Below are 21,088 nucleotides of genomic sequence, written 5' to 3'. Positions count from 1 at the left end.
GAAGTCACCAACCCTGGATGTGTTTAAGGGTGGTTTGGATGTGGTGCTTAGGGGTATGGTTTAAGATGAATCTTGTAGAGCAGGGGTCTAGATTGGACTTGGAGATCCTGAGGGGCTTTGCCAGCCTGCATGTGTCTGTGATTGTGTGGTAGGGAGATGGTTATGAATATTCATGTGCCTCCATCAGCATCCTGCTCTCTCCTGCCCTCAGTCAGAGGGCAAAGCTGTGTAGTTATTCTCCCCTTCTGCTCTGCTGAGACCTCATCTGCAGCACTACATCAGTTCTGGGCTCCCCAGCATAAGAAGGACATAGAGCAGGCCCTGAGGAGGCTGCAGAGATGATTAGAATGCTGGGGAACCTCCCCTATGGGACAGGCTGAGAGTGTTGAGGCTGTTTAGCCTGGAGAAGAGAAGGCTCCAGGGAGATTTTGGAGCAGCCTGCCAGTACCTGAAGGGAGTTACAGGAGAGCCAGGGAGGGATTTTTGGCAAGGGCTTGTAGTGATAGAATGAGAGTCAATGGCTTTGAGCTGGGAGAGGGAAGGTTGTGATTGGAGAGGAGGAAAAACTTCTTTGCAGTGAGGGTGGTGAGGCACTGGCACAGGTTGCCCAGGGAGGCTGTGGATGCCTCTTCCCTGGAGGTATTCAAAGCCAGGTTGTAGTGGAGCATGTTCTGGATGGTGCCAAGGGGGTTGGAACTACATCATCTTTACTGTGTCCAGTTCTGGGCCCCTCAATTCAAGAGAGATGTTGAGGTGCTGGAAGGTGTCCAGAGAAGGGTGACAAAGCTGGGGAGGGGCCTGGAACACAAACCCTGTGAGGAGAGGCTGAGGGAGCTGGGGGTGTGCAGCCTGCAGAAGAGGAAGCTCAGGGGTGATCTTATTGCTGTCTACAACTACCTGAAGGGACATTGTAGCCAGGTGGGGGTGGCATCTTCTGCCAGGAAGCCAGCAATAGAACAAGGGGACACAGTCTCAAGTTGTGCCAGGGTAGGTATAGGCTGGATGTTAGGAGGAAGTTCCTGGCAGAGAGAGTGATTGGCATTGGAATGGGCTGCCCAGGGAGGTAATGGAGTCACCATCCCTGGAGGTGTTGCAGCCAAGCCTGGCTGGGGCACTTAGTGCCATGGTCTGGTTGACTGGATAGGTCTGGGTGCTAGGTTGGACTGGATGATCTTGGAGGTCTCTTCCAACCTGGTTGATTCTAATTTCCCTTCCAACCCAAAGCATTCCATGCATCCTGCTGGAAGGACATTGAGAGCTCTCTTGGTCTTGCCCTGCAGGCTGGTGCAGCTGTGGACGTGCTGAACGACATGGGGGACACTCCGCTGCACCGCGCGGCCTTCACGGGACGCAAGGTAAAGGATCTTGGCTGCCTTTAAGCCTCACTCCTAGAACTGAGGCAATGGCAGCAGTAAGGTCACTCCAGAAGGCTGTTTTCAGAGTGCCTAAGCATGACTTACCTCTCTTGGAACAGTGTGTTCAGAAGAGTAGGGCACACTGCCTAGCTGGGGGAACTCTGTCCAAAACAAAGCATGGGACAAAGATCTTGAGGATGGGAGAGGATTGGTCCATGATTGTCCTTGGTATGCTTTGTGATACCACTTCTAGCTTTTTGTTGGTGAAGACACAGCTGGCAGGCAAAGAAATAGTAATGAGCTTCCACTGCAGCACTGTTGTGCTAGTTTGAGCCTAGCTGGGCTATTTTGGTGGGGAGAATTAGACTATAGGCTGTGAAAAGGAAACAGTGGTGATGTCTGCTGCACTCACAGGCTTGCTGGGATGGGTAAGAACAAGAAAACAAACATAGATAACAGAGTCTCTCTCTGGCTTTTGGACTGCACTTTTCTCTCTCCCTAGCCTGCTAACTGTGTGACTAATCCTCCTGCTTCCTAACCCCCCTGGCCCATCCTCCAAACTCACCTTGAGCATAAAGCAAAGTCTGGGGTGTAAGGTAGAGGGGTGGAAGGGCGGTTGGGAGCCCCTCCTGGGGACTCTAGGAGGGCTGCTGTGTTTCTGTATCCCTTAACTGGTGTATTTCTCTATAGCTGTATAGATTATAACTAGCTGCTTGTATGTTATGCTAAGCTGTAAATACAAAGCTTCATTCAGTTTCCAGCAGCTGAGTCTGGTCTGGGTGATTTTACTGAAGTGTGGGGAGGGCAGGTAAGACCCAACAACTGTTCATTGGTTGTGGAACTGCTCTTGCTTCTGGTCTGCCTCTGCTGTGTGCCAGAGAAGATGCAGCAGTGGCACAGCACTAGGCATAGCTGCAGGTGCCACTCACTCTGGAAACCAGAGTAAAGATGTGCTGTGTGCCACTGAAGGGCAGCAGGTTAATTTGGGGGGGGGTGTGATGGTTTGGGTGCTCCCTCCCCTCCCCCCCCCACTTTGGAAATCACCCAGACTAGACTCAGCCACTGGAAATGGAATGAAGCTTATATTTACAGCTAGCACAAGATACAGGCAGCTATTTACAGTAGATAAAGTTAGAGACAGAAATAGACAAGGGAAAAGGTAATACAGAGGCACAGCAGCCCTCCCAGAAACCTGAGTCCCCAGGAGGGGCTCCCAGTTGCCCTTCCACCTTCTCTCAACCCTCTTTGCCTTACCCCAGACATTGCCTTGTGCCCCAAGGAAGAATGGAGGATCAGCCAGGGGGTTAGGAAGCAGCTGGATTAAGAGAGAAGAATGCAGCCCACAGAGAGCAACTCTCTTATCTATGTTTGCATTCTTGCTCTCATACCCCTCAGCAAGCCTATGAGTGAAAAATAGACATCACCATTGTTTCCCTGTCCCAGCCTGTAATCTAGTTCTTCTCACCAGAACATTCTAGCTAGCTTCAAACTGGCACAGGGGGGCTGGTGTATGACACAGCAGGAGGAGTGGGGGTTGTTCCTCCTAGCTGCACATCATCATTGGAAAGCACATTGCTTAAGTAGTGGCTTTTGGAGGGGGGGACACCTACAGGACCCCTGCTGGTCCATCTGAGGGCTGGAAGTGCTGAATCTTCACAGGAAACTACAACTAAAGATTGTATAGGCCTGGCATGTGAGAGTATTTTGGTTGGTCTCCATGTGCCACCATCATTCCCAAACTACTCCTAGCTCTGTGCATAAACTTTTGGCCCTTCCAAGGGCCTAACAACTTAGTGTTAACAACTTAGTGTTACTTTGGAAGAGCAAATCACCCTACTGCCATCTGTCAAATCCAGCACTCCCACCTGATACACCATGTCCTGGTTTGGATGTTAGCATCTCCCCACAAGGTTAGGAATTAGGCAGTGACAGGACTGGGGGGAATGGAGCAAAGCTGGAGGTGGGGAGAGTCAGGCTGGAGGTGAGGAGGAAGTTGTTGAGCAGGAGAGTGGTGAGAGGCTGGAATGGGTTGCCCAGGGAGGTGGTTGAGGCCCCATGGCTGGAGGTGTTTGAGGCCAGGCTGGATGGGGCTACGGGCAGCCTGCTCTAGGGTAGGGTGTCCCTGGGCATGGCAGGGGGGTTGGGACTGGCTGCTCCTTGTGGTCCCTTCCAACCCTGACTGATTCTATGAATTCACTCAGACTAAGCTCAGCCAGCTGGAAGTCAAGGACTGAAATCAGTGTTGTGTAATTTACAAGCAGAATGTATACAAGCTGTATTTACAGCTCTCTACAACTTAGAAGTTAAAAGTAGTATACACCTCGAGTGCTGTGTCCAGTTCTGGGCTCCTCCTTTCAAGAGAGATGTTGAGGTGCTGGAAGGTGCCCAGAGCAGGGCAGCAAGGCTGGGGAGGGGCCTGGAGCACAGCCCTGTGAGGAGAGGCTGAGGGAGCTGGGGGTGTGCAGCCTGCAGCAGAGGAGGCTCAGGGCAGACCTCATTGCTGCCTGCAGGGAGGCTGTAGCCAGGTGGGGTTGGGCTCTGCTGCCAGGCAGCCAGCAACAGAACAAGGGGACAGTCTGAAGCTGTGCCAGGGGAGGTTCAGGCTGGATGTTAGGAGGAAGTTGTTGGCAGAGAGAGTGATTGGCACTGGAATGGGCTGCCCAGGGAGGTGGTGGAGTGGCTGTAGCAGGAGGTGTTGGAGCCAAGCCTGGCTGGGGCACTCAGTGCCATGGTCTGGTTGGTTGGGCAGGGCTGGGTGCTAGGCTGGACTGGATGAGCTTGGAGCTCTCTGCCAACCTGGTTGGTTCTATGATAAGGCAGGAACTCTTTCAAGGCAGGAATGTTCTGGTGCCTTCTCCCTTGCTCTGTTCTAGACAAAGTGTCCATTTGCCATTTCATACTGGGCACAAGCCCAGCCCAGCACCAGCCTGACTGCAGCGCAGGCTCCCACACGGGTGGAAAGGCCTCTTGCTCTTCCCCCTGCAGGGCCGGGGGGGAAAGCAGTTTTTGCACTGCCTTCTCCTCCCCATTCAAACCCGGGGTGGAGAGAGGAAAGGAATTTAGAGTGCTCCAGGGCAGAAGCAGAATGATTAGCTGGGACTATGCAGGTCCGGGGAGAAGAGTTAATGCAGCCAACAGGCAGCCACAGCCTGCCTTATCTCTGTGTCCTTGTTTGTACAGATCCCAGCAGAAGGAGTGGCAAATACAGACATCACCTTGACTTTCTTTTCACAGCCAATGATCTAATTTCTCTCACTAAAATATCCCAGGTAGCTTCAAACCAGCACACCCCAGCCTGGAAACTGAAGCAGAAACCCATTTGCTGTTAGTTCACTCAGCCTGACTGGCGTGAGAGAAGGTTGCAGTTAGTCCTGCTCCTCTATCTCTCTAGAGCATCCCTTCCTGTTTTGGGCAGTCGGCAGTGGTGAGCAGCCGTTGAACAGCTCACCCTGCAGGCTGTCAGGAGTGGAGAGCTGGGTTGTGGCCCTGCCATGACACACAGAGATAAGCAGTGTTTCCAAATTGTTTTCCAGGAGGTGGTGATGTTGCTCTTGCAGCACAATGCTGATACCTCTATTGTCAATGGGAGTGGAGAGACTGCAAAGGAGGTTACTCATGATAAAGACATAAGGAATATGTTGGAAGGTAACTTGATTGGTCACTTGTCGTGGCCTGCATCTGCTTTGCTTGCTTTATCAGCACTGCCTGGAATCCCAGCCCCAGCACAAGGGCAGCATGGACCTGTTAGGGTGGGTCCAGAGACCCCATGGGGACAGCATGGACCTGTTAGGGAGGGTCCAGAGGACCCCACTGGGACAGCATGGACCTGTTAGGGTGGGTCCTGAGGACCCCACTGGGACAGCATGGACCTGTTAGAGTGGGTCCAGAGGACCCCACTGGGACAGCATGGACCTGTTAGGGTGGGTCCAGAGGACCCCACTGGGACAGCGTGGACCTGTTAGGGTGGGTCCAGAGACCCCTCTGGGACAGCATGGACCTGTTAGGGTGGGTCCAGAGGACCCCACGGGGACAGCATGGACCTGTTAGGGTGGGTCCAGAGGACCCCACGGGGGCAGCGTGGACCTGTTAGGGTGGGTCCAGAGGACCCCACGGGGGCAGCGTGGACCTGTTAGGGTGGGTCCAGAGGACCCCACGGGGGCAGCGTGGACCTGTTAGGGTGGGTCCAGAGGACCCCACGGGGGCAGCGTGGACCTGTTAGGGTGGGTCCAGAGGACCCCACGGGGACAGCGTGGACCTGTTAGGGTGGGTCCAGAGGACCCCACGGGGACAGCAGGGACCTGTTAGGGTGGGTCCAGAGGACCCCACGGGGACAGCAGGGACCTGTTAGGGTGGGTCCAGAGGACCCCACGGGGACAGCAGGGACCTGTTAGGGTGGGTCCAGAGGACCCCACGGGGACAGCAGGGACCTGTTAGGGTGGGTCCAGAGGACCCCACGGGGACAGCAGGGACCTGTTAGGGTGGGTCCAGAGGACCCCACGGGGACAGCAGGGACCTGTTAGGGTGGGTCCAGAGGACCCCACAAAGATGATCAGAGGGCTGAAACACCTCCCTTATGGGGACAGGTTGAAGCATTTGGGGTTGTTCATCCTGGGGAAGATGAGGCTCTGGGGAGACCTTAGAGCAGTCTCCTAGTACCTGAAGGAGGCTACAAGAGAGCTGGGGAGGGACTTTTGTCCAAGGCATGGAGCAGCAAGATGAGGGCTGATGGCTTCAGACTGGAAGAAGATGGATTGAGGTTGGCCATTAGGAAGCAATTCTTGCCCATGAGGGTGGCAAGGCATTGGAAGAAACTGAGAAGCCTCCAAGCCTGCACATGTTGAAAGCCAGGTTGGCTGGGCCTTGAGCAAGCTGGGCTGGCAGGAGGTGTCCCTGCCTGTGGTGGGGGAGTTGGAACTGGATGACCATGAAGGTCCCTTCCAACTCAAAGCATTCTGAGTTCCTCTCTTTTTTGCTCTGACACAGACTTCTGAGTAAACATTTGCTTAGTGCCTCTCCCACATAATGATCCTGGGAGCCCTTACTTCCCAGGACTTGCTTTGGGGACTGTTTCTTCAGTGCTGTGCTTTGTGTGGCCTTAACTTTACTGAGACTGACCTTCAACTCCTGGGGTTTTTTTAACAGCAGTGGAAAGGACACAAGAAAGGAAATTGGAAGAAGCACTCTTGGGAGCAGCAAGAGAGGGGGAAACAGGGAAACTGACTGCCTTGGTAAGAGTTCAGCTGCTTGTAGTGCTCCTGTGTCAGGTGGTTCAAGCCCTAATGCTGCTGTGCCAGGAGGCCTTTGTTTCAGAGTGCTGGCACTCAGGCTGTCAGTGTTCTGTGTGGTGAGGTGATGGACCCTCAGAGTTTTCATCCTCTTTTGTTGTTTTCATCTTCCTTCATGTTTCCAACCACTCTTCAGTTAGCTGTAAATAGTGCACTGGATCCATGTCATGCTCTAGAGCTGCTGATGTGAGCTTGCTGTGTTCCAGTGGATGTCTTAATGCCATAGGTGCCTGCATTCTCACACAGCACTGCTGAGCAGCCACTGCAGCTGAAGCTCTTGAGTCTGTAGTGGATTGTTGAGGCTGCATCTCAAATACTAGATCCTGGTTTGGGCCTCTCACTCCAAGAAGGACTTTGAGGGGTTGGAGCAGGTCCAGAGAAGGGCAACAAAGCTGGGGAAGGGTCTGGAGAGCAGGGCTGGGGAGGAGCAGCTGAGGGAGCTGGGGGGGTTAGTGTGGAGCAGAGGAGTCTGAGGACAGAGCTCATTGCTCTCTGCAGCTGCCTGAGAGGAGGCTGCAGGCAGGTGGGGATTGGGCTCTGCTCCCTAGCATCAGGTGATAGGAGAAGAAATGTCCTGAAATTGTGCTAGGGGAGGGTTAGGTTGGAAAGGAGGAAAAATCTTTGGTGCCAGAGTGGTCAGGGGTTGGCAGAGGCTGCCCAGGGAGGTGGTGGAGTGCCCATGGCTGGAGGTGTGGCAGAAAGCTGTGGCCATGGCACCTGGGGACAGGGTGTAGCAGCTGTGGTGGTGTTGGGCTGATGCTTGGACCCCAAGATATAAGAGTTCTTTTCCAGCCTTATTGACTCTATGATTCTCTGAAAACCTTTGGACTGCCTTTGCTAAGGGGTTCCAAAGGGACAGGGATAGCTCTGGTGAATGTGTCACCCTTCTGCACACAGTTCTTACTCTGTGAAGCAGGGTGGCCCCCAAACTTGCTCTGCATGTAGCACTGGCCTGGGCTAGCTTTCAGACTGTGTCTGGGGGCTTTCTGTGGAGAAGAGCAGAACCAGCTGGGGCCATTGTAGCAGTAGAAGTGTCTGACCTGCAGTGCTGGGAGCTCTCTGGCACGGTGCAGTTGCACAGGGTAAGTGTTTCCACGTTGTGCAGTCGAGGTGGAAGGGATAGAGCAAGCAGGGCACTGAGAAGTTCCTTGCTCTAGCTGAACATCCTGACTGCTGTTGTCCTTGCCCTTCTCCACACTTGCTACATGCCCTCATTTGCTACCACATCTACACCTAATTAGGAACAGCTAACTTCCCAAAGAATGAGTGTGCCATCTGGAGAGGGAGGAGAAGTGACAAGCAAGCAAAACACTGTGGTTGGTTTTGTTTTCTGTTGTGTTTTTTTTTCCCAGCTGAACAAGCCCAAACCCCCCAACATCAACTGCACAGACCAGCTGGGGAACACACCACTGCACTGTGCTGCATACCGTGCCCACAAGCACTGTGCACTGAAGCTGCTGAGAAATGGGGCAGACCCTAAAATCAGGAACAAAAATGGTGAGTGGCAAATGAGAGCACAGAAAGTCCTGAGAGGAGGCAGAAAAGGAGCAGCTCCTTCTGTTGCTTTAGCCTGGAGAAGAGGAGGCTCAGGGGTGATCTTATTACTGTCTACAACTACCTGAAGGGGCATGTAGCCAGGTGGGGGGTGGCCTCTTCTCCCAGGCAACCAGCAATAGAACAAGGGGACACAGTCTCAAGTTGTGCCAGGGTAGGTATAGGCTGGATGTTAGGAAGAAGTTCTTCACAGAGAGAGTGATTGGCATTGGAATGGGCTGCCCAGGGAGGTGGTGGAGGCACCGTCCCTGGGGGTCTTCAAGAAAAGCCTGGATGAGGCACTTAGTGCCATGGTCTGGTTGACTGGATAGGGCTGGGTGATAGGTTGGACTGGATGATCTTGGAGGTCTCTTCCAACCTGGTTGGTAGATTCTATGATTCAAGGGGAGGTTTGCAGGCAGTGCAGCACTAATAAGGGAAGCCCAACAGCAGCTCTGTTCTAAGAGATTTAAGTGTAGCAAAATGTGTCCCTCAGGGGTGGGTGCTGGGACTATATCACTGCTATAGACAGTGGGAACAAGGCATCAGCAGCAGTGTGCAGTGACACCAAGCTGAGTGCTGCTGTGGATAAGCCAGAGGGACAGGATGGCATCAGAGGGACTTGGACAAGCTGCAGAGATGGGCCTGGGTGAGCTTCATGAGGCTCAACAAGAGCAAGTGCAGGGATCTGCACTTGAGACAGAACAACCCTGACTGTCAATCCAGGCTGAGGGATGAGGTGATGGAAAGCATCCCTGAGGGAAAGGACTTGGGGGTGCTGGTGGGCAAGAAGCTCACACTGTCTGCTCGTGTCCAGCTTGCAGCCCAGAAAGCCAATCACATCCTGGGCTGCATCAAGAGCATCATTGCCAGCAGATCCAGAGAGCTGATTCTGCTGCTCTGCTCTGGTGAGACCTCACCTGGACTACTCTGTCCAGCTCTGGAGCCCTCGATGTAGGAAGGATATGCACCTGATGGAGCGGGTCCAGGGGAGGCCATGAAAACTATCAGGGGTTGGAGCAGCTCTGCTGTGAGCACAGGCTGAGGGAGCTGGGGGTGTGCAGCCTGGAGAAGAGAAGGCTCCAGGGAGACCTAACAGCAGCCTCCCAGTGCCTGAAGGTGGCTAAAAGAAGCCTGCAGAGGAACTGTTCCCAAAGGCTTGCAGTAACAGGACAAGGGGCAATGGCTTCAAACTAGAGAGAAGCAGATTTAGGTCAGATGTTAGGAACAAGTTCTGCACTGTGAGGGTGGTGGAACACTGGAACAGGTTTGCCCAGGGAGGTGGTTGATGCTTATCCCTGGACATATTCCAAGTGAGGCTGGACAGGGCTGTGGGCAACCTGATCTAGTTGAGGATGTTCCTGCTTAGTGTGGGGGGTTGGAATGGGTGAGCTTTGGAGGTCCTGACACATCATTCTAGGAAAGTGCTCCTCACAGCTGCTTTTATAGAATCATAGAATCAAGCAGGTTGGAAGAGAGCTCCAAGCTCAGCCAGCCCAACCTAGCACCCAGCCCTGGCCAGTCAACCAGACCATGGCACTACGTGCCCAGCCAGGCTTGGCTTCAGCACCTCCAGGCACAGCCACTCCACCACCTCCCTGGGCAGCCCATTCCAATGCCAATCACTCTCTCTGACAACAACTTCCTCCTCACATCCAGCCTCAACCTCCCCAGGCACAGCTTGAGGCTGTGTCCCCTTCTTCTGTCCCTGGCTGTCTGGCAGCAGAGCCCAACCCCACCTGGCTACAGCCTCCCTGCAGGCAGCTGCAGACAGCAATGAGCTCTGCCCTGAGCCTCCTCTGCTGCAGGCTGCACCCCCACAGCTCCCTCAGCCTCTCCTCACAGGGCTGTGCTCCAGGCCCCTCCCCAGCCTTGCTGCCCTTCTCTGGGCACCTTCCAGCACCTCAACATCTCTCTTGAATGGAGGAGCCCAGCACTGGACACAGCACTCGAGGTGTGTCCTGAGCAGTGCTGAGCACAGGGGCAGAAGAACCTCCCTTGTCCTGCTGCCCACACTGCTCCTGAGCCAGCCCAGGATGCCATTGGCTCTTCTGGCCACCTGGGCTCACTGCTGGCCGAAGTGTAAAACCCTGCACTTGGCCTTGTTCAGACTCATCCCATTGGCCTCTGCCCACCCATCCAGCCTGGCCAGGTCCCTCTTCAAGGCTCTCCTACCCTCCAGCAGATTGACATCTGCTCCTAGCTTGGTGTCCTATGCAGTTTGCCTGCTGTTTAAGCATGAAGTGTGCCTGGCTTTTGTTTTCTTGATGAGTGAGCACAGCTAACAAAGAGGAAGTGGGGAAGTGGAAGATGTGGCTCCAGGTGACTCTTCCACGGAAGGCTTGTCACGAAAAACAGATTCAAGAAACCTTTGCCCAGAGGTTATGCAGCCTGTGGACCTGTCACCTGATTTAAAGGTGCCTCTGTCTTTATTTGTGAATCTCCTGAGCTGCTTTATGCAGCTGAAGTGCTAAAACTGAAAATCAGGGGGGGAGGATTCTCTGTGTAGTAGAGCTCTGAAGGGACAGTTCAGTGTGCTAAGTTCAGAGCCTTTTTAGTCTCTTGCCCCTGAGGCACTCCTGTTCCTCAGCCCCAAGCAAATGCAGATGCCTGTGGGACCTCGCATCATTTGTGAGCTAAGTCCATCAGGTTTGTTTGCATCACATTCTTATGCCTTGTCTTGGTTACTTTGCAGATCAGACACCTCTTGATCTGGCCCAAGGTGCAGAAATGAAACTGATCCTGGGAGGTAAAACTGGCAAGGTAGGAAGTCCTGTGCTCATTTCCAGTGCCCAGGCTGTCTGGTTGGAGCTGCTCCTCCATGAGCCTTGCTTTCTGTGCAGGTTATCAACAAGCCCCTGAGGAGATATGAAGGGCCCCTGTGGAAGGTAGGTCTGATTTCCTTTCCAGGGATAGCATCTCAGAGTGTCACTTGCTGGTGTGCAGCTGAGTGCTGCTCAGTGGGGGAGCATTTCAATCACACCTTTATCAAACACCTTGACTTCTTTATCTTGGGTGACTGATGGGTGAGCTGGCTGGGTGGAGCAGTTACTGCATTAATGCCACTCTGATCCCTACCTCAGGGTGCTGGGTCAGATCAGTTCAGCTCTGCTGTGAGCTAGAGAGGCTGGAGCAGATGAGCCTTGGGGTCCCTTCCAACTTTACAGCTCTAAGAGAAGGAAATGGCTTTAAACTAGAACCAGATCTTCCTAAAGCCTGGGAAAGTTGAGTGTTGTGCTGGGATGCCTCAGGGTGTTCTGTTTGCTGACTTTTGTGAGGGAGAATTGTGTGGTGATTGACAGCTCCTGTAAGGCTCCAAGTGGAAGCACTTTAGCATTTCACTTCTTACTGAATAGCAGGTGCAGAGAGCTTTATCTGCTTCTAGATATTTCCAAGGACAAGACTAACCCTGTCCTTGTGAAATGCTCTTAGGTGGCTCTGACCACCAGGGTAGGGAAAGCCTAAAATGCTTTCCATGTCCCTACCAGGTTTATGTAACAGCCTTCAGGCCATCAGATGTACTGAGGGCAGTAACTCTGCAGCTCTTACCCTTACCTGTCCTCCTTTGCTGTGTGGGCTGCTGGGGAGGTTCTGTTCTTGGTTGTTTGATTGATTGATTTTGCTTTCTTAAACTTTTTATAGAGCTCAAGGTTTTTTGGTTGGAAACTCTACTGGATAGTCCTGGAGCATGGAGTCCTCTCCTGGTATCGGAGACAGTGAGTTCAGGGTGGAGGTTTCTGCAGAGCCATGGAGTGAATTCCCACCTTCTCCTCTAACCACTGCATTTGCTTTGCTTTCCAAGGGCTGATGCAGTGAACAATGATCACCGGCAGGGCTGCAAGCATCTGACCCAGGCTGTGTGCACGGTAGGGAGTGGAATGACTCCTGACTACTCCTTTGGGCTTTATGATGCTGTTCTATACCTGAAGGGAGGTTGTAGCCAGGTGGGGTTGGTGTCTTCTCCCAGACAACCAGCAACAGAAGGAGGGGACACAGTCTCAGGTTGTGCCAGGGGAGGTCTAGGCTGGATGTTAGGAGGAAGTTCTTGACAGAGAGATTGGCATTGGAATGGGCTGCCCAGGGAGGTGGTGGAGTTGCTGTGCCTGGAGGTGCTCAAGCAAAGCCTGTCTGGGCACTTAGTGCCATGGTCTGGTTGGTTGGGCAGGGCTGGGTGCTAGGTTGGGCTGGGTGAGCTTGGAGCTCTCTTCCAACCTGCTTGATTCTCTGATTCTACAGAGTGATAATGAAGTTTGCCAAGGTCCTCTACCTGGGTCAGGGTAATCCCAAGCATAAATCAGTGCTGGGTAGGGAGTGGATGAAAACAGCCTTCGGGAGAAGACCTTGGGGGTGTCAGGTGGTGCCAAAGTGCCCAGCAGCCAGCACTGGTCCCTGGCAGCCCAGAGCCAGCTGTGTGCTGGCTGCAGCCAGAGCAGGGAGAGCAGCAGCACAGGGAGGGGATTCTGCCCCTCTGCTCTGCTCAGACCTCACCTGCAGCACTGCCTGCAGCGCTGGGGCTGCCAGCACAAGAAGGACCTGGAGCTGCTGGAGGGGACTGGAGAACCTCTCTATGGAGACAGGCTGAGAGAGTTGGAGCTGTTCAGCCTGGAGAAGAGAAGGCTGCAGGGAGACCTTCGAGCAGCCTGCCAGTGCCTGAAGGGGCTGCAGGAGAGCTGGGGGGGAACTTTCCACAGGACAAGGGAAAGGGATTGAAGCTGGAAGAGGGGAGATTGATACTGGGTATGAGGAAAAAATTGTTTGTAGTGAGGGTGGTGAGACACTGGCACAGGTCACCCAGGAAGACTGTGGCTGCCCCCTCCTTGGAGGTGTTCAAGGCCAGGTTGGATGAGGTCTTGAGCACCGTGGGTTGGTGGGAGGTGTCCCTGCCTGTGGCAGGGGGGTTGGAACTGGCTGAGCTTTGAGGACCCTTCCAACCCAAAGCAAAGCTTTTTCTAGATTAGGTGTGCATTTGTTATCAGAGGGAAGCCTGCTGCCGTTGCAGGAAACACTGCTGCTTGTCGTGGAAAAGATTATTGGATGGAACTTGGCCATAAAACCCCTTCAGTTCTTTCCAAAAACCCTGGAGATTTTAGGAAGCCTCAAGTTTATTTAAAGCAAAACCCTTCAGCTGTGCAAAACAACTGCTGGCAGCATGTGATAGAGAACAGCAAAGCTGTCACTGGGTCCTTGTGACTGATGGTGCAACTTCAGGCTGATCTTAGCTGGAGACCTGATCCATTCTGGGGGTGCCTCCTGGAAGACTTCCTTAAATTCTTTTATGCTGGTTGGGCCCAGGCCAACCTCATGAAATTCAACATGGCCAAGTGTAAGGTCCTGTGCCTGAATGGGTGCACAGCTCCAGGCTGGGTGAGGAGTGGCTGAGAGCAGCCCTGAGGAACAGGCCCTGGGGGTCTGGACTGATGAAAAGCTCAACAGGAGCCTGCAGTGTGAGTGCAGCCCAGACACAACCCTGTGCTGGGCTGCAGCAAGAGCAGTGTGGGCAGCAGGGCAAGGGAGGGGATTCTGCCCCTTGGCTCTGCTCTCCTCACACCCCACCTGCAGTCCTGGGGGCAGTTCTGCAGCCCCCAGCACAAGAAGGACATGGAAGTGTTGGAGCCAGTGCAGAGGAGGCCACCAAGATGCTGAGAGGGCTGCAGCAGCTCTGCTCTGAGCACAGGCTGAGAGAGTTGGGGCTGTGCAGCCTGGAGAAGAGAAGAGTTGGAGGAGACCTTGGAGTGGCCTTGCAGGATCTGCAGGGGGCTGCGGGAGGGCTTCGGAGGGACTATTGACAAGGTCTGGGAATGGCAGGAGGAGGAGGAATGGGTTTGAAGTGGCAGAGGGGAGATTGAAAGTGGCTGTGAGGAAAAAGTTGTTTGCATTGAGGATGGTGAGAGACTGGCACAGGTTTCCCAGGGAGGTGTTCAGGACCAGGCTGGATGAGGCCTTGAGCAACCTATTCTAATGGGAGCTGTCCCTGCCTATGGCAAGGGGTTGGAACTGGCTGAGCTTTGAGGTCCCTTCCAACCTAAACCATTCTATGATCCCTTTCCAAAAGAGGAGATGGGAAACACAGGCCAGGTGGTGTTTGTAGTGCACAGGAAGATGAAGTGTTCAAGGCAAATGCTTTGAGGACCATTTCAATATTTCCTCTTCCCTAAGTAACTTGTCCTAGTTCTGTAGGTTGGCACCAGAAGGTCTCTCAAACTGCAGTGACTCTTGCTCCATGAGAAGTGACTCTTCTGCATCTACAAACTGCTATTATTGGTCACTTTCCACCTCTGAGGTTGTTCTCTGCATCAAGTGCTGCATGTGTAATATTTTGACATGAAGATCCTCTCTCTATTCTCAACATCAAGTGCAAGGTCCTACAGCAGGGTCAGGGCAATGCCACACAAATCCAGGCTGGGTGAGGAGTGTCTGGAAAGCAGCCTTGAGGAACAGGCTCTGAGGGTGTCAGTTGGTGCCAGACTCCCCAGGAACCAGCACTGGTTGCTGGTAGCCCAGAGCCAGCTGTGTGCTGGCTGTAGCCAGAGCAGGTAGGGGATTATGCTGCTCTGTTCAGCCCTCACCTGCAGCACTGCCTCTAGCTCTGTGGCCCACAGCACAAGAAGGACCTGGAGCTACTGAGTGGGTCCAGAGGAGGCTACAGAGATACTCAGAGGGCTGGAGAAGCTCCCCTGTGAGGACAGGCTGTGAGAGTTAAGGCTGTTTGGCCTGGAGAAGAGAAGGCTGCAGGGAGACCTTAGAGCAGCCTTGAAGGTGCTCCAGGAGAGCTGGGGAGGGACTTTTGACAAGGGCTGGGAGTGACAGGACAGGGCACAATGGCTTTGAGCTGGGAGAGGGGAGATTGAGACTAAAGATTAGGTAGTAATTCTTTCCAGTAAGGCTGGTGAGACACTGGCACAGGTTGTCCAGGGAAGTTGTGGATGTCCTTTTCTTGGAGGTGTTCAAGGTCAGGCTGCATGAGGCCTTGAGCAAGCTGGGCTGGTGGGAGATGTCCTTGCCCATGGCAGGGGATGGGAACTGGATGAGTTTTAAGGTCCCTTCCGACCCAAACCATTCTGTGGTTCATGATGTAAAGTACAAGACAGGAAGCTGCAAACCTGTTCTGAGCAAGCTTTTTCTAAACTGTGGTCAGTTCATCTCAAAGCTGAGCCAAAGACTTGAGACTCTAAGGTAATTCCCTGTCTTAGTCTCTTATTTCTTACTGATTTCACTGCAGTAATTCTGTGTTCTCTCCATGTTGCTTTAGGTGAAATCTACAGACAGTTACTTCTTCTCTGTCAGATGTTTTGATGACACTGTTCATCGTTTCAAGATTCCTAAGAACAGCCTTCCTGCCCAAACCAGAGAGGTAACAGCAGCTCTAGCAAAGGCTTTCAAGTGTAAGAGCTTCTCTGATGAGCAGTTTGTCTTCTGCTGGCCATGGATGTGTTAGCTGTAGGGTCAGGATCTTGGATCCTTATTATCAGTGAGGGGATGAGGTGTTAGAGAGTAGCCCTGTGGAAAGGGACTTGGGGCTGCTGGTGGATGAGCAGACATGAGCTTGAGCTGAGCTGGACATGGAGCTGAGCATGAGCTGGAGATGAGCAGACAGTGTGAGTTTGCAGCCCAGAAGGCAAATCATATCCTGGGCTGCATCAGAAGAAGCGTGGCCAGCAGATCAGAGAGGTGACTCTGCCACTGCTCTGCTCAAGTGAGACCTCCCCTGGAGTACTGCATCCAGCCCTGGAGCCCTCAGTATAGGAAGGACATGGACCTGATGGAGTGGACCAGAGGAGAACATGAAAATGGTCAGGAGGTTGGAGCAGCTCTGCTGTGAGGACAGGCTGAGGGAACTGGCTGTGTTCAGTCTGGAGAGAGAGCTCCAAGCAGACCTAACAGCAGCCTGCCAGTATCTGAAAGGAGCCTACAGGCAGGATGGAGAGAAGCTGTTTACAAAGGCCTGCAGGGACAGGAGGAGGGCAATGAGCTCAAGCTTGAGCAGAGCAGATTGAGATGGGATGTTAGGAACAAGCTCTTTGCTATGAGGGTGATGGAGCACTGGAACAGGTTGCCCAGGGGGACGATTGAGGTCCCATTCAAGGTGAGGCTTGACTGGGCCCTGGGTGACCTAGGCTAGTGGAGATGTCCCTGCTGACTGCGGGGGGCTGGACTGGATGAGCTCTGGGGGTCCCTTCTGACCCAGACCATTCTATGATTATCAGGACCTGCTACCAGAAGAGCAGGAATTGGATCTTTTAGCATGACTGTAGGCTAAAGTAGCAGAGATGGAGAGCCTGTCATTCCCTTCTTCAACAGGAGGGACACCTCGTTTTCCAGCTCTGTCTCCTGCCCTGTAGTCCAGCTTCCTCTTTCTGACTTCTCTGTGTGGCACATTTCTGTTTCAACTTCCTTCTGCTGGACTTTCTGTCATAGTTCACTATCCCCAAGAAAAGAAGGATGCATTCTGCTCTTGGAGTCTTCCCAGGGCAAATGATGGAATGAGATTTTCTTGGAAGGTGGCTCTGAAACGAGGGAATAGGTTTAAGGCTGTGGTAGTTTCTCTGCTGTAGTTGTTGTTGGACTTCTAGAGGTGAGGAGGTGAAATAGAGGTGGAGACAGCTGCAGTACTGTGCCCTGCCCTGGACTCTCCACTAGGAGAGACTTAAATAAACTGAAGAGAGCCCAACAAAGGACTGCTGAGGTGATGAAAGGGACCAGAGCATCTCTAATTCTGGGATGTTGGGATAGAGGCCTGGAGAACCTGCCCCTGGAGACAGGCTGGGATTGTTGAGGCTGTTCAGCCAGGAGAAGAGAAAGCTCCAGGGAGACCTTAGAGCAGCCTGCCAGTACCTGAAGGGGGCTACAGGAGAGCTGAGGAGGGACTTTTGACAAGGTCTTGTAGTTAGAGTATGAAGGGGAAAAGATTGAAGCTGGAAGAGGGCAGATTGAGAGTGGAGATGAGGAAGGAATTCTTTGCAGTGAGGGCAGTGAGACACTGGCACAGGTTGCTCAGGGAGGCTGTGGGTACCTCCTCCCTGGTTCCCTTTCCTGGGATATTTCAGAGGCCACATCCACTTTCTGCAGGAGGGGAGGAGATATTCCTGCAAGCACAGAGCAGTAGCAGCATTAAGTGGACATTTTAACCTACAGGATTCTTTCCTTTTCCTCAAGGAAGCTGTGGATGCCTCCTCCCTGGAGGTGTTCAAGGCCAGGTTGGATGATGCCCTGAGCAAGCTGAGCTAGTGGGAGAGGTCTCTGCCCATGGCAGGGAGGTTGGCACTGGATGCTTTTTAAGGTCCTTTCCAACCCAAAGCATTGCATGGATCTATTAAAGGCTGAGGGAGCTGTGACTGCTCAGCTTGGAGAAGAAAAGGCTCAGAGGGATCTGGGCAGAATGTATGCAAGGTTCCTGCAGGGAGGGTGCAAGGAGGAGTGCTGACAGGGTCTTGTCAGTGGTGCCTGGGCAGAGAACCAGCACCAGTGGGCACCATCTGAAACAGGAGGATCTCTGTGAACATTAAAAATATGAGGGTGGCTGAGCACTGGCACAGGTTGCCCAGAGAGGTGGAGTCCTCATCCTTGGAGATACTCAGAAGCCATCTGCCGTGGCCCTGGTTGGACCAAATGACCTTCAGAGGTTCCTGCCAGCCTCAGCCACTCTGATTTGATTAACAGGAAAAGAATCTGCCTCTTAATGCTGGTACTGCTTGAGTTTTGTCCAGGGTTTGTGGTGCCTGAGAAGGCAAACTGTGTCACAGGGACCTTGCAGTCTGGGCAGGAACCCAAAGACTGGAAACACTTCTTAACTGATGTGACCTTTATTAGACTGAGGGGTTCCATTTGTGCAGTCAGTGGCATTCTGACCAGAAAGTCTCTTCAAACCATGTTAAAATGTGCTACAAGCTCTTTTCTGCTGATGAAGGTGTCTCATTTTACTAATGGATGTCTCATTTGCATCCGTGGCAGGTTTTAGTTCCTCCTTTTGCATGTATGCTGCTGCCTGCTGGGGATGACCTGTGAGATGTGTGCTTAACTGTGCTTGTTTCTCCATCCAGAGCTGGCTGGAAGCAATAGAAGAGCACTCTGCATACAGCACTCATTACTGCACACAGGAGCAGCTGAGCAGTGATGATGAAGATGATGACACAGTGTCTGTTACAGACCTGCAAGATACTCTGAAAGTATGCAGTGGGGATTGATTTGGCTCCTGTATCTAGGCAGCTGCAGATTAGTGCTGATGTGGTGAAATGCTTTTGTGTGCTTTCAGCTGAAAGTGCCAGTTCTCTCCTCCCGGGGTGCATGACCTGCCTGTGTTGGCACTGCTTGCTGCCCTCTGTTCTTGGCTGCACTGCAGCCATGGCACAGCAATGTGTCCTTCTGGCCAAGAGGGACGATGGTGTCCTGGAGTGCATTGAGGAGAGTGTGGCCAGCAGGGCTAGGGAGGATCTCCTTCCCCTCTGCTCTCTCCTGGTGAGACTACACCTGCAATACTGTGTCTGGAATTCAAAAGGGACAGGGGACTGCTGGAGAAAGTCTAGTGGAGAGCTGTGAGGATGATGAAGGGACTGGAACATCACTCCTCTGAAGAAAGGCTGAGAAGCCTGGGGCTGGTTAACCTGGAGAAGAGAAGGCTGAGACAGGATCTCATCCATGTGTAAGTACCTGAGGGGTGGGTGTCAGGTGAAGGTGCCAGGCTCTTTTGGTGGTGCCCAGTGATGGGACAAGGAACAACAGGTATGAGCTGGAACTTGTGAATCCCTGTCTCAGCATGAGGAGAATGCTTGAGCCCTGGAGCAGGCTGTCCAGAGAAGTTGTGGAGTTTCCTTCAGAACCCACCTGGATGCATTCCTGGGTGATGCTGCATTGGCAGGGGGCTTGAACTCTGATCTCCAGAGGTCCAACCCCTGCCGTTCATGACTGCACAAAGCACCATGGTTATGGCTACGGGACTGTGGCTGCGGTTTTACCAGCGCTACTGCAAGGTGAAGTTGCCTGAGACTCGGCCAGGAGAGGGAGCCTTGTGTCCTGTGTCTGGGGACACAAAATTGGAGCAGGACAAAGCCACCCCTCAGCGAGCTCTGCCTCTCTACAGCAGGCAATGAAACGGCTTAGAGATGGTCCTTTGAGAAACCTCAGACCACATCAGATGTGTTGTACAGTTGTTGTTCAGGCCTGCTGTGGAGGTGAGTCTTGCTTGATCACTCTGGGTTCTTCAGGAGTCTCAAGACTCTTCCTCTGTGCTATACAGAACTCTTCAAGTTTGTGCTTCAAGGGAAGTTGGCACTGCAGCACAAAGCTGTGTGACTGAGCTCCCAGGTGGCTTGGACTGTGCCTTTTAGGATGAGAGGTTCAGGTAGCTCATGGCAGATGTGGCAGGTGTACCTGCTCCAGTAAGGAATGAGACTTCTCAACCACTGAAGGGAAAGAATTAAACTCGAAGCTGTGGCTTGGAATCAGCTGCCCAGCCCATGGTGACTGTGGAGGTGTACACAGCTCAGTGGAGGCACATGAAAGGCAAGGCTCTTTGTTGACCTTCCAGGCCCTTAACCACCATCAAGAGGAGTTTCTAAACCACTGACCATATATTATAGACTCACAGAATGTAAAGGGCTGGAAAGGAGCTCTAGAGATCACCTAACCCACTCTGTGCCAGAGCAGAGGAATGTGCCCAGGTGGGTCTTGAGAATCTCCAGAGAAGAAGACCCCAGAACCTCTCTGGGCAGCTTGTTCCAAGGCTTCAGCACCCTCATGGAAAATAAGTTTGTCCTCATGTTGAGGTGGAACCTCCTGGGTTCCAGTTTGTGTCCACTGCCCCTTGCCCTATTACTGGGCACCACCAAACAGAGCCTGGCACCACCATCTCAACACCCACCCCTCAGGTATTTATAGACCTTAATAAGGTCTTGTCTTATCCTTCTCCTCTCCAGACTAACCAGCTCAGGTCTCTCAGTCTTTCTTCATAGCAGAGATGTTCAAGTCTCTTCTTCATCCTCATAACTCTCCAGTGGGCTCTTCCCAGTAGATTCCTGTTTCTGGAGCTGGGGGAGCCCCAAACTGAGCACTATGTGTGTATAACCACAGATGCAATTAGGATTGAATGGAGCCCCCTCAGAGGGTAAATGCAGCCAGTCCTCTTTGGAGCAGTGGGTCTGCAGCCAGGGACTCTCCCCTTGGATCAGGAGGCTGCTCAGGATAACTCCTTTTAAAGGCTGACATCCTTCATCTCTTAGGTGAGTGATGGCAGCGTTTTAGGTCATCATGCCTGAAGCTGGCTGTGCCATGGCAGTGTTTGACAGGCATCCAAAGCTTTAGTTATTAATATCTGTCAGTGCTGAACAGTTTTGGTGTAGACTAAATCTCAAGTATCTGCCTTGTCTATTTGGAGAGACTCCATGGCAGCAGGAGAGAGATGGGAGGAGGATTGGTGCCAGCAGCTTCCAGCAGCCTGCAGGAGGCCGTGGTGTTATCTCTCAGATGTCTGTCTCCAAGTTCAAGTGCAGGCCTGGAATGTGATCTTGGGATGGGTTCCTGTGTGCTGCTGTAGTTGTGCCACCCAGCAATTAACCTGCACTTGCTGGTTTTGGCCTTTGGGTTGTTACAGAACGAGCAATTGCTCTCCCTGGATTTTCAGACTTGCTAATGACAAAGAAAACTTGGGCAGCAAGTTCTGCATGGGCAGCAGTGTGCCCTTGTGGCCAAGAGCCAAGGGCACCCTGGGGGGCATCAGGAAAAGTGTGGCCAGCAGGGCTAGGGAGGTTCTTGTCCCACTCTGCTCTGCCCTGCTGAGACTACAGCTGCAATACTGTGTCCAATTTGGGGCTCCCCAGTTCAGAGGAGACAGAGACCTGCTGGAGAGAGGCCAGCAGAGAACCACGAGGATGAGTGGGGCACTTGAGCATCTCCCTGTGGAGAGAGACTGAGAGCCCTGGGGCT

At 53.0% G+C, this 21,088-nt stretch overlaps 1 protein-coding gene across 4 annotated transcripts in view; it reads left to right on the top strand.

Annotated features, from left to right (window-relative positions):
- OSBPL1A (oxysterol binding protein like 1A) overlaps positions 1-21,088 on the top strand; it is a 134,660-nt gene that overhangs the window by 18,843 nt on the left and 94,729 nt on the right. For all 4 annotated transcript variants that reach the window (XM_064170825.1, XM_064170822.1, XM_064170824.1 and 1 more), the window contains exons 4-13: positions 1,281-1,355; positions 4,889-5,000; positions 6,498-6,583; positions 7,993-8,137; positions 10,869-10,936; positions 11,017-11,061; positions 11,816-11,889; positions 11,976-12,039; positions 15,423-15,524; positions 18,211-18,336. In XM_064170825.1, the coding sequence (XP_064026895.1) occupies positions 1,281-1,355; positions 4,889-5,000; positions 6,498-6,583; positions 7,993-8,137; positions 10,869-10,936; positions 11,017-11,061; positions 11,816-11,889; positions 11,976-12,039; positions 15,423-15,524; positions 18,211-18,336 (897 nt within the window). The remainder of the gene's footprint in view (positions 1-1,280; positions 1,356-4,888; positions 5,001-6,497; positions 6,584-7,992; positions 8,138-10,868; positions 10,937-11,016; positions 11,062-11,815; positions 11,890-11,975; positions 12,040-15,422; positions 15,525-18,210; positions 18,337-21,088) is intronic.

The sequence above is a fragment of the Pogoniulus pusillus genome, chromosome 34, assembly GCF_015220805.1.
Source record: "Pogoniulus pusillus isolate bPogPus1 chromosome 34, bPogPus1.pri, whole genome shotgun sequence".
NCBI lineage: Eukaryota > Metazoa > Chordata > Aves > Piciformes > Lybiidae > Pogoniulus > Pogoniulus pusillus.
The sequence above is the reverse complement of the archived record's forward strand: the minus strand, read 5'-3'. Positions and strand labels throughout refer to the sequence as shown.